The sequence below is a fragment of the Ictidomys tridecemlineatus genome, chromosome 6, assembly GCF_052094955.1.
Source record: "Ictidomys tridecemlineatus isolate mIctTri1 chromosome 6, mIctTri1.hap1, whole genome shotgun sequence".
NCBI lineage: Eukaryota > Metazoa > Chordata > Mammalia > Rodentia > Sciuridae > Ictidomys > Ictidomys tridecemlineatus.
Genome location: NC_135482.1, coordinates 122,042,689 through 122,060,481, shown reverse-complemented (window position 1 = coordinate 122,060,481; position 17,793 = coordinate 122,042,689). Strand labels below are relative to the sequence as shown.

The 17,793-nt window shown below is 33.4% G+C and overlaps 1 protein-coding gene across 4 annotated transcripts in view; it reads right to left on the bottom strand.

The window, feature by feature from the left end:
* The window catches only part of Micu2 (mitochondrial calcium uptake 2), a 107,776-nt gene that overhangs the window by 18,803 nt on the left and 71,180 nt on the right, over nucleotides 1–17,793 (bottom strand). For 2 of the 4 annotated variants that reach the window (XM_005338607.4, XM_013364413.4), the window contains exon 7: nucleotides 7,754–7,819. The exons of the other annotated variants lie outside the window; for them this stretch is intronic. In XM_005338607.4, coding sequence (XP_005338664.1) covers nucleotides 7,754–7,819 — 66 coding nt within the window. The remainder of the gene's footprint in view (nucleotides 1–7,753; nucleotides 7,820–17,793) is intronic. 4 annotated transcript variants of the gene reach the window in all.

Genomic DNA, 17,793 nt, shown 5'->3' with positions numbered 1-17,793 from the left:
GTACAGGTGCCTATATCTTTATATTTGAAGTAATTTATTGTAGCATATAGTTGGGTCATGTCTTTCAGTCCACTCTGCTAATTTCTATCTTTTAATTGGTACATTTAGAATACTTACATTCAATGTTTTTACTGACATATTAGGGTTTAAGTCTGCCATTTTATTTTTTATGTTTAGTTTGCTTTCTTTTTCCTGCCTTCCTTTGGGTTACTTAAATATTTTTTAGAATTTGAATTTTATTTATAGTGTTTTTGAGAACAAGTTTTTGGATAGACTTTTTTGTGGTTACTCTAGCTATTGTATTATTGTATCCTTTACCTTCTTTTTTATTCTCCCACAGGATATCTGTGGTCTAATATGCTCTATCAACCACTTATTTTCCTGTGTTTATTGATCAGTGACATATAATTGCAAATCAAAATGTAGTCTACTGGTATGACAAATGTTAGCAGTTTGAGCAAAGTAAGAAAAGATATACTTTAAGTTCCTTTACCTTCCTTGCCTTAAATATTTCCCCTACAGACATTTACATCAAATTAGTCAATGTTATAATTTTTGCTTCAATCTCAAGAGAAGTCTTTTGTATTTACTCCTATTTTTGCTTAGTGTATTCTTCCTTTCTGATGCTCCAAGGTTTCTTCTTTTATTGTCATCTTTCCATTTAGAGAATTTTATTTAGCCATTCATTTATTGTAGATCTATTGCTGACAAATTCTCTCAGTTTTTATTCATCTAAGAATGCTTTAATTTCAGCTTTATTCATTTTTGCAGTACTGGGTATAGAACCCAGGACCTCACATATCCTAGGCAAATGCTCTACTACTAAGCTACATTCCCAGGCTGCTGCTTTATTCTGGAAGGATATATTTTGGGTGTGTGTGGGGTGGTGGTGGGGGGATTGAACCTAGGTGCACTTAACCTCTAAGTCACATACCCAGCTCTTTAAAAAAAAATTATTAGTTATTGATGGACCTTTATCTATATGTGGCACTGAGAATCAAACCCAGTGCTTTTCACATGCTAGGCAAGCACTCTCTATCACTGAGCCACAACCCCAGCCCTCCCCAGCCCTTTTTATTTATTTCTTTTATTTTGGATAGGGTCTTGCTAAGTTGCTTAGGGCCTCCCTCACTAAGTTACTGAGGCTGCCTTGATGTGCCATCCTCTTGCCTTAGCCTCTTGAGTTGCTGGGATTACAGGCATATGCCACCATATCTGGGCTTGAAGAGTATTTTTTTTTTTTTAAGAGAGAGAGAGAGAATTTTTTTTAATATTTATTTTTTTAGTTATCGGTGGACACAACATCTTTGTATGTGGTGCTGAGGATCGAACCCGGGCCACACACATGCCAGGCGAGCGCTACCGCTTGAGCCACATCCCCAGCCCCTTGAAGAGTATTTTCACTAGAATTTGGATTCTGTTTTGACAATTTTTTCCTCTTTAGCACTTGGAAAATATTGTGATACTTCTTTGTGGTTCTCCATGGTTTCTGATGAGAAAAATAAACATGAATAATCAAAGAAAAACCAAGTTGAATTAACAGTGATTTTTTAAAATGTGTTTTCCTACCAGATTGGCAATGATAAGAAAGATTATTCTAAAATGAGCCTTTTTATTCTCCCACAGGATATCTGTGGTCTAATATGCTCTATCAACCACTTATTTTCCTGTGTTTATTGATCAGTAACATAACTGCAAATCAAAATGTGATCTGTTGGAGAATGCATTTAGCCTAAAGCAAAGTTAACATCAAAATAGCCTTTGAAGCTCTGTAGGAACAAAATATGATTTCTGTCAAGTATTTTGAAATAATATACAGCTCTCAAACTGGAAACCTCCATATTCAGAACTTTTCCTCCTAAGAAAAAAAGGAGGAAGCAGAGTAAATGTGTTTCAGACAACATGACAGGGAAGCATTTGAATACATAATGCAGAAGTAGTCTTTTTTTAGATGTTAGTTCTGTAGAGAGTTATCATTTGGGTTAGATTTAGGACTAATGAATATCTTTTTGTTTGATGTTTTGACATATGAATTAGCCAAGGATGCCTGCCATAATGTAATGAACTCATTTTCTACTAATGGATATTTAGACTATTTCCATTTTTTAAAAAATATAAACACTGCTGTGAGAAATTCTGTTCTTTATCTTTATGTACTTGAATTTTAAGTCCACAGAAATGAAACTTCTGGGTCAAATGGCATTTGCACTTAAATTTTATTAGATATCTTTGCAATTTACTTTCCTGTCAAGAGTGCCCACTGGGGCTGGAGTTGTGGCTCAGTGGAAGAGCGCTTGCCTCATATGGGTGAGGCACTGGATTTGATTCTCAGCACCATATATAAATAAATAAAGGTCCAACAACTAAAAAAAAATTTTTTTTTTAAAAGAGAGAGTGAGAGAGGAGAGAGAGAGAGAGAGAGAGAGAGAGAATTTTTAATATTTATTTCTTAGTTCTCGGCAGACACAACATTTTTGTTGGTATGTGGTGCTGAGGATTGAACCCGGGCTGCATGCATGCCAGACGAGCGCGCTACCACCTGAGCCACATTCCCAGCCCAACTAAAAAAAAATTTAAAAAAAAGTGTTCACTGACACTTACCTTAGAGAATATAGATTAGTAATCTTTCTTATCATTGCCAATCTGGTAGGAAAACACATTTAAAAAAATCACTATTAATTCAACTTGGTTTTTCTTTGATTATTCATGTTTATTTTTCCACTGAGATATTAGTCATTAAAAAAATAATAATAGTCACATCTACCAGAATTTTCCTCTCTGTTTTTAGAACATTACCTGCCTCAAAAACAAAAAACCTCCTACCTCAACAATCTAAAACATTAGTTTCTTATAGTACTTTTATAGTATCATTCTTGACATTTAAATTTCTGATTCATCTGGAATTTATTCTGAAATAAAAAGTGACATAAGCTCAGTATTGTTTGGTCAGTTAGTCCATTAGTCACCCACGACGATGTAGTGAAGTCCCAGTATGTACCAGGCATTTTAATAGTCCTTGAGGATTCATGGTTTTCTATTACTGTGAGACAGGTGGGCAAGTTATTAAAAACAGTAAACATACAGGAGCTGGAGGTATAGCTCAGTGGAAGAGCACAAGTTTACCATGTGTGAGGCCCTGGGTTCAATCTCCAGCGCCTGGAGCAGGCACACACCCCTTCTCCCTCCTACCCCCACACAAAGTAATCGATGTTGAGAGCCACAGCCAAAGGGGCCCCAGCAAACTTCCAGCTGCCAGCTGATGATTGGCTCACAGCGGCCCCAGCAACATCTAGCTGATTGGCTCCTCTGCGGAGCTGCTCATTGGGGGACTTCTTTGGCTCCGCCCACGCAATCCAGCCAATCGGCCTCAAGAGCAGGAGGATTGTGGGAGGTGGAGAGGCTGGTGTGGGGGTGAGAGGCTTGTGGGAAGCCAGTGGTGGCAGTTGGGCTCTGAGGGTTTTATCCTGAGGAGCTGTTTTGTTTGGCGTTTGTAGTTCTAAAAATAAAGTTAGTTTCTTTTGACAAGTGGCTCCTGAATTGTGCCCAGCCAGAATGCGGCAAATCACAGCATGAAAGTACTAGGAAGATGTATAGGGAGTTATGGGAGTATGAGATAGGACTTCCTTAGGAGCTCAGGCAACGTATTCCTAAGAAAATGCCATTTAAACTATGATTTGAAACCTTAGCAAAGTTTAGTAAGAAAGAAGTGGGAATAAACATTCCAAACAGGGAGCATGTGTAAAGGCCTGAATGTGCAGAAAGCATGGTGCTCTACGGCGGAGATGTAGGAAGCAAAAGTAAGTATAAAGCAAACTCTTTTATCTACTTGGGTGTTAAACACAATTCTAAGAGATTGTAATGTATTAACTCATTTAATCTCCCAAATTTCCCAATGGAGTAGACTGGTAGACAGGTATGCCCAGGGTCACATAGCTACTAAATGTTGAAAGCAGCATTAGAACCTAGGTAGTTAGACCACATACTCTGTTGCAGAGGAAAGTGGTACAGCAACAGACTGGAGGAAGGTCAGAGACAGATGACATAGGCTTATAAGGATTTTTCACAGGGCTGGGGATGTGGCTCAAGCAGTAATGTGCTTGCCTGGCATGCGCGGGGTACTGGGTTTGATCCTCAGCACCACATAAAAATAAAATAAAGATGTTGTGTCCACCAAAAACTGAAAAATAAATATTAAAAAATTCTCTCTCTTCTCGCTCTCTCTTAAAAAAAAGGATTTTTTACACTGTTGAAAAATTTTTATTATGTTACTGCTGATAGCTAAAATGTATATATTTATGAGTACCATGTGATGTTTTGATCCATGTATGAAATATGTAGTGTTTGATTGAAGAATTAAGTAGTAGTTACATTATATTTGTGCTTAAGTCATTCCTGGCTACAGCCTGAAAATGCAAAGACAGTGAATACAGGGAGATCAGTTAGGAGGCCACTGTAATATTTAAAGTGAGAAAATGATAGTGGCTTTCTCAAATAACAGTAGTGGAAGCAGAAGAAAAAAACATGGATTTGGAAATATTTAAGAGGCAGAAGAGATTGGACATAGTGACTTAGCTGTATAGGAGGAACAAGGAGATGTCAAGAATAACTTCTAGGTTTTTGGATTATCAACAAGTAATTTCACAGTATTTTCCCACCAATTTAAAGTGCTACCTATATTACATATACTAATAATTGTACGTATTTGCATTTAATTTTTAACTTTTATTTCTCACGATACCACTTTATTTGGATAAGTACCTCTAATGAGAAGTACTTGTATTTTTCAGAAAGTTTGTGACTGTTCTCTCATGTTTATTTTTTTATGACTTTAGAATCATTTTGCTAAGTTTGAGCATATCACCTTGTCCACATCCACTTTCTCCTTCTCCAGTGCTTGTCAAAAATAATGATCAGGATGCCTGCCATTAACACTATTATTTAACATATTTTCCTGTTAATTTTGTATAATATATAGGATTAATATTAGAGATAAAATGATTTTATACAACCAAGGAAATCAATAGAAAAAAATCAAAATCATGAGAAAATTCAGTAAAGCTGAGGGCCATTGCCAAGTAAGGTCCACAAGAACACAAACATTAAAAATCAAATAGACTTCCTATTTAGTAGTAATAATTTTTCCCTTGAGGGAAAAAAGAATCTACACAACAGTAACAATACAAAGTTCCCTAGGTTTACCCTTACAAAATAAATTTTGATGAAGGAAAAAATTAAATGTAAAGAAAGGAAACCAGAACTAAGAAAGAATATAGGTTAGTATTTATAGTGAATTTTGACAGGGATACACTTTTAAGAAATGAAAATAATTGGATTAAAAAAAACCACAGAGGGCTGGGGATATAGCTCAGTTGGCAGAGTGCTTGCCTAGAATGAACAAGGCCCTGGATTCAATTCCCAGCACTGCCAAAAACAAAAACAAAAAAACAGGACTACAGTTAAAAAAAAAATAAATAAATAAATAAACAATACCCATAGCCAAAACATGATACTCAAAACTAATCTGAAAAATATCTGAATACTTTTGACAGATCTTAGTTTAATATCTTTAAAAATACTTGTAAAATTATATGTGAAACAAAAACCTAAGGTAAATTTCCCCCAAAAAGACAGAAAAAGAAAACTTGCAAAATAAGAAGTACAAAAGATCTATAGTTATTTGAAAAAAAAAAAAATTATGTGAGATACCTTCTCCTACCAAACTGGCACAGATTAAAAACAAAACAAAACAAAGAGATCGATCCTAGAGAGATTGTCAAGAGATGGCAGGCTCACTGAATGCTGCTGGCACTGTCAATCGTTAAAAATCCTTTCCAGAAAGGAATCTGGCAATAGGTATCAAAAACCTTAAAAAATATTCATGCCTTTTATCCAAGAATTTCACTTTTAGAACTCTATCCTAAATTTATGGGTTTAATAGATATTTATTAGTATTTATTTATTTAGGTACCAGGAATTGAACCCAGGGGCACTTAACCACTGAGCTACATTCTTGGCTCTTTTTATACTTTGAGATAGGGTCTTGCTAAGTTACTTAGGGCCCCCCTAAATTGCAGAGGATGGCTTTGAACTTGTGATCCTCCTGCCTCCTGAGTAGCTGGGATTATAGATGTGTGCTATTGTGCTCAGCTTTATTTTTTTGAGATGGGGTCTTGCATGTTGATTGTCTTGAACTCATGGGCTCAAACAATCCTCTTGCCTCAGCTTCCTGAGTAGCACCATAACTTCTAATAGCAATACTTTAAATAATTTTTTTTTTTAATTTGGTGCTGTGGACTGAATCCAGGGCCTTGTATATGCTAAGCACATATTCTACCACTGTGCTATACCTTCATTCCAGAAACAATATTCTGTAACATAGAGTATGGGAATGTAGCTTAGTAGTAGAGGACTTGCCTAGCATGTATAAGACCCTAGGTTCAATCCCCAGCACAGCAAAAAAAACAAAACCATTAATTAAGCATATGATATATGATTTGTGTTTTACCAGGCTTCATGGACACAACCTGTGTTAATAAAGAATTAATCTTACATAAGAACAGGTCTAGACTTTGTCCAGGGCCACTGGTGGTTCCTAAGGCAAGGGTGTCTGGGGCCTTGAACCACATCAGATAGTCTAACAAGGAGATTTAGGGTAGGGATTTTGGGTAAAGGGGTTCAGCCTTATTTCTGGAAGGGCTGGATACTAAGGTTCAAGTATGTTGGCAGCCAACTAGGTTTACAAGGTTGACTCCAGTAACATCTCTGGATATCAAGGCTTGAGTGGGCTTCCTTAGTTGTCACGAGTCCATACATATCATTAAACAAACTATTATATTAAATGACAATGTGCTATGATTGGGGACATTCAGGGTATTATGAAAACATATAGGTTATATACATCTAGGAAAAGGATATAGCATTTAAATCTTAGATGTGAGACAAAGAAGTCCAGTATAGAATTATTCAAAGGGAATAAAACATACTCTGGAAATTTAAGAAAATTTCATGAAAAGCATAACATGGAATTATGATTAATTGAAATATTATTAATTAAAAATTTGCTTACATGCATTTCATTGGGAATGAAAATTGGTTCATATTCTATAGAAGGTATTAGTTAATCCTGAGCAAGTGTGTCAATAACCTTAGAAATACTTATACCTTTTGATTCAGCAACCATGTTTCTGTAGTTATCCCTTAGGTACACACACAAACACATATGTAATAGTGTAATTATGGGATTATTTATTTAGTATTATTTTAATATGCAAAGATGAATACATGTTAAATGTTTTCCAAAAGAGGAATGAAACTGCTATACCTATACAACAAAGTAAATATAGCCATTAAAAATAATGAGATATCTAGATATATTAAGTAGAAAAAGAAAAGTGTGGAGCAATGTATAGCATGCTACTGCTTTTATAAACATGAAAAACAGATATAGATCTATTTATTAAACTAATTTTACATATGTGGTTTATATGCATAAAACTTCTCTTGAGGAATACACAGGAAATTTATAGTACTCTTCTCCTTAGGAAGAACTGGGCAGAAAGGGGCAGAGGGAATACCCCTCTATTTATATATTCTTGTGTATCTTTTGGAGTTAGGACCATGTTAATATAGCATAACTATTTAAAATATTATTATTTACAACTTATCAACTATTTGTGAATACTTATTTGAACAACACAATAGAGCAACTACTATAAATATTGTCTGTAAATATTTAGATTATGAATGTACATACCTGACAGTCTATTTCTTTAGTTTTCATTGTCTTTAAGTCATCTTGTTTACTTATGATCTTCTGTAGCTAAAAAGATTGCAAACATGATTTTACATATGTATTTACTGGATTTTTCAAAACAATCTAAAAAAATGGATAAGTTGTTATTATAAAATATATACTAGCTATTTGTTAAATATTAATTAAAATACTTTTTACACTATAAGACATTTTTGACCATGTAGGAATCAAAGGAGAAAATGGAAAACAAAAGCATGAGCATTTATTAGTAATAATTTTCTTCTAAGAAAGCTAGCTTACTTAATAGATACATGTTCTAAAGTCAGCAGTTATTAAAAAATGTCAAGATTATCTAGTACTACTTTCAAGAGAATTTCTATTCATAACAATATTTTATATCACTAATACTTTATAGTCACATTTTCAAGTATATATCTCTTAAAAAGCTATATATGTAGGGGTAGGAGGAATAGTAGAATGAACCAGACATTATTACCTTATGTACATTTACACTTTACGAATGGTGGGATTCTACATCGTGTGTAACCAGAAGAATGAGAAATTATACTTCATTATATGTATATATATATATATATATATCAAAGTGCATTCTACTACTGTCATGTATAACTAATTAAAACAAGTAAAAAAATTAAAAAGCGAAATGTAAACATATATAATATATATATTTTCTCAAACACACACAGTGTGTTTTTCCTTCTCCTTTTATGTACTTACAAAGCATTAAGACATTTTTATTAATTATAAAGTCGTAAAAAAAGCCTTGAAACTGAGTACATTAAAAAACCCACCTACCTTTCAGAATCATTTGTATAAATCTTCATATGGAAAGCAAATTAAAAAAAAAAGATTTAAAAAAATCAGATGCAGACAAAATCCCTAACTATGAATTCAAATCAATTAGGAGACAAATTTTCCCTTAGGTTATTTAAGTTATTAAATTGCTGCAATTAAATTCCAAATTATCTCAAATTTAGCCACCTAATTATACTTGTTTTAGCCAATTGCTTTATATTCAGTTTTCTAAATCTTTTACCCATTTGTAAACGCTCCCTTCCTACTTAAGTAGTTTAGGGAAAGGAATGGAAAAACTATATTTGTTTCACTGTTTATTAAGTTGACAATCAAATGATTTAACACTAAGTTCAATACCCAAATATTTCTCCTTCTACTTACTGCTCCTACTTCTTTTTGAAGTTTTATTATGCAAAACTACTATTTCAAATACAAAGTGAACAGAATTTTATAATAAATCAAATATAATTATAACTCAGCTTCAGTGATTATCAATACATTCTTGGTTTATCTATACTTCTACCCACTTTGTTCCCTTCAGTTATTTTACACTCTTCAGAAAAAAATTAGAGATACTAAAATGTACAAATCTTAAGCCATATAATTTTCATAGTTTTGTGTGTCTCTTTCCAATCAATCCTTTCTCCCTGTATCCCCATGAAGGCAGTTCTGATTTTGCTTCTTCCTAAATTAGCTTCACCTAGTTTAGAAATTCAAGTTAGTGGAATCACATACTACATATTATTTTGTGTCTGCCTTCTTTCATTCAGCATCATGGTCTTCAGATTCATCCTTGTTGTTCATTTATCAGTAGTTTATTTTGATTCACTGTTAAGCTGTATTACATTGTAAGTTCATTTACCTGTTGACAAGTGTTTGTGTTGTCTTCATGTTTTGGCTACTGTGCATCAAAGTGCTATAAATATTCTTCGACAACTAAGCTGAACTTTCTCTTGGATAAATACTAACAGGGTAACAGGTCTGTTTAACTTTATAAGAAACTGCCAAACTTTTTTCCAAAGTGATTTTCAGTTCCTTCACATCCTTGTCATTTGTTATGATCATTTTGGTTAAGACTAATTTATCAGTTTCATTTTATTGCTTTTAGGGATAGGGATGTAGATTAGTGGTAGAAAACTAGCGTAGCATGTTAGAGACCCTAGTTTTCATCCCTAGAACTGCAAAAACCAAATTACCCCCAAAACAAACAAACTCTGCCTCCCCTAGAACATAAAGATATTTCTGTTTTTACCCAAAAGCTTAGTAGTTTTAGTTTTTTGGATTAGATCTAGATTCTGTATCAAATATATTTTTACATAGGCTATTTTTTTCATATGTATTTGTTGAAAAACATTTCTTTCCCAATTTACTGATTTGGTGCCTTTGTTGAAAATTAAGTGACCATGACCTATAGACTTTATTCCACTTATTTACTTATCTGCCCTTAGGACAGTAGTACAGTGTCACTGATTATCACCAAATCTTCATAAGTCTTGAATTCAGCTAGTGGGAGTTATATAGCATGTTCGTATTTTATTTTATTTTAAAATATTTATGTTTTAGTTGTAGTTGGACACAATACCTTTATTTTACTTATTTATTTTTATATGGTGCTGAGTATCGAACCCAGGACCTTGTACATGCTAGGCGAGCATTCTACTGTTGAGCCACAACTCCAGCCCTCTAGCATGTTCTTACTTATCAATATTATTTTTTTTAGGCCCTCTATGTTTATATATATCTTTGAAATCACTTTGTCAACATCTACTTAAAAAAAAAAGCTGGGATTTTGCTTGGAAAGTTTAATGTATAGACTAATTTGGGAGGAAATGACATCTTCACACCAAATCTTCTAATCTATTAACATGCTATGTATCTTTCTTTCTTTAGGCTTCCTTGAGTTTCTATCAGCAACATCTGAAGTTTTCAATGCATTTTTTTTGTTAATTTGTTTCTAATTATTTTTGATATTTGATACTCTACTCAATTAAGAACAGGTCTTATTTTTGTATTCTTTTTTTTTGTGTGTGTGATACTGGGGATTGAATCCAGAGCCTTGTGCATGCACTCTACCAACTGAGTTATATTCCCAGCCCAAAAATCAATCTTAATTTAATTTTCCGACTCTTTGCCACTAGTGTATGGAAATATATTTAATTTCTACATACTAATCTATCCTGAGATCTTTCTAAATTCAGTTATAGTTTGAGAAGTCTTTGACTTTTTTTTGTTGGTTTATTAGAATTTCCTTAAGGTTCTACCTCTCTTTCTAATCTTTAAACCTAACATTTTTTTCTTGAGTTGCTTTTATTTCTAGAACTTCCAGTAATGTGTTGAGAAAAGAGGTAAACAAAGAGCGAGGTGTGGTGGCACACGCGTGTAATCCCAGTGGCTCATGAGACTGAGGCAGAAGGATCATGAGTTCAAAGCCAGCCTCAGCAAAAGTGAGGTGCCAAGCAACTCAGTGAGACCCTGTCTCTAAATAAAATACAAAATAGGGCTGGAGATGTAGTTCAATCGTCGAGTGCCCCTGAGTTCAATTATTGGTACTCCCCCCAAATCTTTGCCTTATTCCTAGTCTTAAGGAATAAGTATTTCACCCTGTGGTATATAATCTCATTTAGTCAGTGCTGGGGATTAAAGCTAGGGCTTGTGTATGCTGTACTTACTGAGCTATAATGCTAGCTCCTCATTAAACTTTTTATAAATGCTATCAGATTTAGGAAGTTCTCTTCTGTTTCTCCTTCACTGAGTTCTATCATAAAAGTGTTTATTTTGTCAAATGCTTTGTGCATTAACATGACCTTACTGGTATTTCCTTTATTCTGTTAATATGTTGTACTGCACTGTTTTCTCAACCATTAAACTCATTTAATACTCCTTGTATAAATCTCACTTATTATATTTTTTTATATAGTATTGGATTAGATTTTCTCTGTAAAGTATTTTTATACTTTTGTTCATGAAGAAAATTGGTACACAATTTACTTTTCTTGTTAGGTCTTTGCCAAAATTCAATTATCAGAGATATACTGGTTTTATAACACGAGAAGAAATTTTCCTTTCTTGTGAATTTTCAATTTGGCACTACATCTTTTTTAAATGACTGACAGATGTTACCAATGAAACCATCTGGACATGAACATTTCTTTTTTTTATATATTTTTTTGTAATTGTAAATGGGCAGAATGCTTTTATTTTATTGTTTATTTTTATGTGCTGCTGAGGACTGAACCCAGTGCCTCACGCATGCTAGGCAAGCACTCTGCCTCTGAGCTACAGCCCCAGCCCACTGAACATTTCTTTCATAATAAATTTGATTCCTTTGACAAAGACTATTCAGATTTAGATTTCATCACTAATTAGTTTTGTTTTATGAGGCATTTGTTCATTTCATCTGAGCTATCAAACTTATAGGCATGAAAGAATTAATTGTAATAGTTTATAATACTACATTTTGAACCTATTGCTATCTGTAGAATTTGTGGCATTATCTCCTTTTTAACTTTATTTTGTATTTTATTTAGAGACACGGTCTCACTGAATTGCTTAGCACCTTATTTTTGCTGAGGCTGGTTTTGAACTTGTGATCCTCTGGCCTTAGCCTCCCATTCTCCTGCCTTAGCCTCCCAAGCCACTGAGATTATAGGCATGCGCCACAGTGCCCGGCTCCTTTTTTACTCTCAATGATAATCTGGATCCTTCTCTTCCTACACGTTTTTGATAGTAAAATTTATCATATAAATAACAATTTAAAAATGATATTATTCATAAAATACTAATTACAAATTTTTATAGAAAGTTCAAAATGTTTTGCTTTTATAAGATATTTAATGTAGTTGTTACAATCATTAGTCTTATTGTCAAATAGTTATAAACAAAATAAAACAAAAAGGCAAATAGAATTACTTTGTTGAAATTTCCCCTTGGTATTAGGGATTAAAACTGAGGTCACTTTACTATTGAGCTATATCCCAGCCTTTATTTTTTATTTTGACATAGGGTCTCACTAAATTGTCTCAAACTTGTGTTTCTCCTGCCTCAGCCTCCCCAGTTGCTGGGATTACAAGAGTGCTGAAATAAGAGTTTTTAAGGAAAGTTTATTCAAACACGGTAGAAATTCAGAGCAGCAAAAGGTCTGTTCTATCCAAGTGGATTCTGTCCCAGATAAATCTTGCCATGGCAGATCTTTCTATAACATTTCAGTCTGGACTCAAAGTGAGGGTTCCTTCAAGGTTCTTTGTGTACTATGAAGAGTATAGTGTTGTACACTCAGTTCTGTACTAAATTTCCATTAGAAAAAGCATATAAAGATTTTCCTCTAGAGACCTAGGTCAAAAGGTCTCTCTGATCTCCTATGGGTTTTTAAAAAAATTTTCTTTTAGTCGTAATTAGACACAATACCTTTCTTTTGATTATTTATTTTTATGTGGCACTTAGAATCGAACCTAGTGCCTTGCTACTGTTGAGCCACAACCCCAGCCCCTCCTAAGGTTCTTTTTAAAATGGTAGTACATGATACTGATTCAAGATGATAAGCTACCAAGTGTCTACTATGTGATCAGTGTTCTTCTGGGAAAACAGTGGTAAATGATAGATAATGTATTTGCTCCCACTGAACTTACATTCTAATAGGCTAGAGAAAATAAACAAGTAAACAAAGTCACTTCAGATAACCTCAAGTGCTATGACTAAAATAAAAAAAAAGCAGGGTAACTGGATTGAGAGATTGCTGAGGAGGGGTTACTGTTAGACTGATTTATTCCAGGTATTTTTCCTGAGGGGATGACATTGGGGCTGAGATATGAATGATTAAAAACTATTAAAGGAGTGGGTAAAGGAAGAAAATGTTTCTGGTGGAAATAGGGGTGTTATGTTAGACAAACAAAAAGATGACGAAGTTGTTATATAGAAGTTATAAAAGATTCAGGAGGGTATCTATTTGTAAATACAAATTCTGAATGATTTAGAAAGTACTGCCAAATTGACTACTTAAATTTGTGTTGGTTGTTATTTTCAATTTCAGGCTGAAAATGAAGTATGTAGAGTTTAATCTCTGGAATAAGATACAAAATCAAGAAGAATAAATTCTACTGAGGGTTTTTATATTATTTAGTAATAACTCTAGCAGATATATTTAGCATGATAAAATTATAAAACACCATCATATTAAGAATATAGCCTTTCCTACCCCAAAGGACCACCTACAGAACAATTTATAACTGTAAATAGACTTGTCTCTAATCTATTGTTTAGAGAAGCTGCATTTAAACCCTGGCACTCATCCCACATAAGCGGATGAACCATCATCTATCAAGGTAAAGATTAAATGGTTAACTACTACTGGCTTTGATCACTGTCAGCTATGTTTATTATTACCTGACAGAGAAAAATTCATGCAGATTGCTATTATTTTATGAGTTCTTGGGATAAAGAAGTAAGCAATACACTTGCAATGTATTTTTTAGATGTGGATATTAATAAAATGTATATGTAACCACAAAATACAAAAATAACAAACTGAGGCAGTTTGTATTTTAGGACTATATCATGGGACTTTGCATTAATATATTATTTTCACATTTGCTGTTCAAATCACTTTATTACATTTATTGTGTGTGTGTGTGTGTGTGTTTTAGTACTAAGGATTGGATCCAGGGTGCTTAACCACTGAACAACATCCCCAGACCTTTTTAAAATTTTATTTAGAGACAGGGGTCTGAGTTACTAAGTGACTTGCTAAGTTGCTGAGGCTGGCTTTGAACTCACAATCAATTTGCCTGCCTCAGCCTCCCCAGCCACTGGGATTATAGGCACACACCACTGCGCCCAGCTTCCATTTATGTTTTGAGTATTAAAGTAGTTCTTATGACTTTTTTTGGCATTTATGGTATGGAAAACATAAGTAAAATTTATGGGGGAAGCATTCAGATATATTAAATAACCCCTGTTCTTTATGCTTTTCTGATCTGAAATGAACAGTTTCTTTCAAAACATTTCAAATATAAGATGCTACATACTTAAATTTACTAATATAAAGATTATGGAAGTGAGATCACTATTCAAGTAACTAATATGAATGTAATTTTCTTCTCAATGCTTTAAAAAAAAACCCTGACATACATATCATACTCTATGAGTTATCAAGCTTAGTGTTTCATTTCTATGATCAGCAAAAAGAACCTTTTACAGGCTTATAAGATTGACTTTCATAATTTTAAACTTAAAAAAAAAATCAGTGATGTAGCCTAACATATTATTTTCTTGTTTTCTTAATTATGAGCTGATCCTGAGATTTTTCAAACATTTAGGGAGAAACCAGCTATGTTCAGAAACTGTTCTATAACTGTATTAAACTGTTATGTAAAAAAAGGTTTTGAAAAATCTTAAAGTAGGTATGAGCAGATGCAGAAGCTATACACTAAGGAAAGACGGTGTACTAAAAAGGCACACTAACATTGCTGTGTGAACATGGAAACAACATACCCTCTACTGCCTTTTTTTTTTTTCTTCAGTTTAATGTTTAGTATCTCTTTTATCTATAGGCTTACGACTGGGCCTCCTCTTCCCACCAAAACATTTGTAAAGTGCATCAAAACTGTGGTTTTAGTTAAGTATGGCAGTAATATCTGGGGCTCTGCCAAGTCCACTTTATAAAATTACCTCTAATTTTATTAGTCTGTGGATATAAGATTTCGCTCCCTAGGCCTGTCTTTCTCAGGAATAAAACCAGAAAACTCACCCAAGTCTAGGGAAATTAATGGTACGTGCAAATTCTAACAGGTTAATTAACCTAAAAGTATCTCACCTTTATGCATTATGATCTTTCCATATGAATTACCTCTACCTGAATAATGTAAAAAATCTGTTTCTTGTCCCTGAAGCCCTGAGATAACTAGAAAGTAATGGTACTGGTATTTCAGGTTCAGCTTGTGCAAACACATCTTTTTCCTTAGACTTAACTTAAATAACTCCCTTTAATTATTAGATATTGCAAAAGAGTATTTTTTATCTATAGCTACCAGTTTTGCACTTCCATTCACTCCTCTTTAGCTCTTTGTTTCTTGGTATTCATCCCTACCACTCTTTTTGAAATGATTCTGTAATGCTTCCTACTGACCTACAAAATTTAAGGGGCTCTCTACTCAGTCTCTATCCTATTAAGCCACTTTTAAAAGAGTTTAGTTTAAAAAAAATTTTTTTAAAGTTGTAGTTGGACACAATACCTTCGTTTTATTTGTTTATTTTTATGTGGTGCTGAGGATTGAACCCTAAAAAGAATTTGTTTTTAAACACTCTTTTTTTTTTTGTTACTCTTTTCTTCCCAAGATTTGATTACCCTCACTCTGCTTACTATTTTGTTCCTTGTCGATTTCATTTCTTTGCTTTTCAACCTCAGCTTGAACCTTGTAAATGAAATTGTTCCAGGACTGGTCTTACTCCTTTTCATTGAACATTCTCTCATTTTGAGGTCATATAGTCTGATGATTTAATTACCACCTCTATGAAAATGTTTCCCAGTCCTGGCTGAATTCTTGGTGAATCTCCAGTCAGTCAACTATATTTGTTTCTCTATAGGGATGTCCTACGAGTTTATCAAACTTAACATTTCCAAGTTCAGAGTTAAGATCTTTCTCAACCCAGTCTTTCTCTGAATTCTCCTTCAAATGAGGCAGGCAGACATTGAGGAAAGAGCAGAATTCTAAAACTGGATGCCCTGGTTTCAAATTATGGCTGTAATATTGACTGCATATCAATTTGTTCATCTTTATTTTGTGTATGTCAGATACAACCAATCCTTAATCAAGTACGACTCTTCTCTTTGATCAATGAGTGCTATCATTACTCCTAGTAGGTAGTCTGGGAAAAGGATTGCCTACTAATTTTGCTTTTCCCCTCATTAATCTAAATGGAAGCCAGGTCCTACAGATGCTATTCCATAATAAATCCTGATTGTATTTCATCCTTCCCAAAGTTGTAAACTCTACTATTTCAATAGCATAGGGAGGCTCCTTGCCTTCAATCTCATTTAATTCATTTTCCATACTGCAGCCAGAGATGGATTTTGGAAGACTGTGATTAACTCTTAATTGTTAAAATATTAACAAAAGTGTGATTAACTCTTTATTGTTAAGTCTGTAATAACTTACTGCTGGTTTTTCCTGACAATAGGTTCACATAAGAGATCCTACTTCTTAGGTATAAACAGCTGAAAGAGGTTCACACTTTAGCTATGCTGTACAACAGCAGCAATGCTGCTACAAAAGTTTCAAATTTTGTAACACTAAAGTCCCCAAGAGAATATAAATAAATAATAATGTTCTTTTTAATCACTCTTCATATTTTTCTGCTTTCTTCAGCATGAATGCAATTGAATTCAAAGATAAACTTATGTCTGTCTAGTATTTCCTTTCCTCCTTACTTTTTGAGTATTATTTTTTTTTTACTTGTAGTTCTGAGTAAAAGCCATAATATCTGAAAATTCTTGGTTCTTTCTATTTAGTCTACTCATATATATATATTCAACCCTTGGAGGAATTCTAGGCTGCTTTTGATAGGATAAACTTTATTCACACTGCTTCTTTAGCAATATCTACATTTGCTAGCATTTGCTCACACTGACTTTCTAATGAAACAAATATTTCACAATCACATCTCTTACATATATTTTTGAATACATTCATACATTCTTCAAGTAGTTAAACAGTATGGTTTTCTCTATAGCCTTCTACTAAATTTAACTTTTACCACTTTGAGAAAATGAATTCTGTAGTAAGATTACTACCTTTTTGGGGGGACTGGGGCTGTAGCTCAGTGGTAGAGGACTTGCCTTGCATGTGTGAGGCTCTGGGTTCAATCCTTAGTAAAAATAAAATAAAAATAAATAAATAAAGTTATTGTGTCCATCTACAACTAAAATTTTATATATATATATATATATATATATATATATATATATAACTACCTTCTTATCTGAATAGTACATGAAACTTCATATATCTAGAGGTATATTTCATGTAACTTCAATCCACTGGAATTTCTTAAGCTTTCTTTCTTAAGCTGCAAACTCAGGAGTACAAAAATCTTTTCAGCATTTAGAATGGTTGTCATAAAGGACATGTAATAAAATTTGTGTAAAAAATTTTCTCAGTCTATAATCTTGAAGCAGTGCTGACCAAAAGAAATATAAGTTTTCTAATATAAGTTTTCCTATACTACAGAGG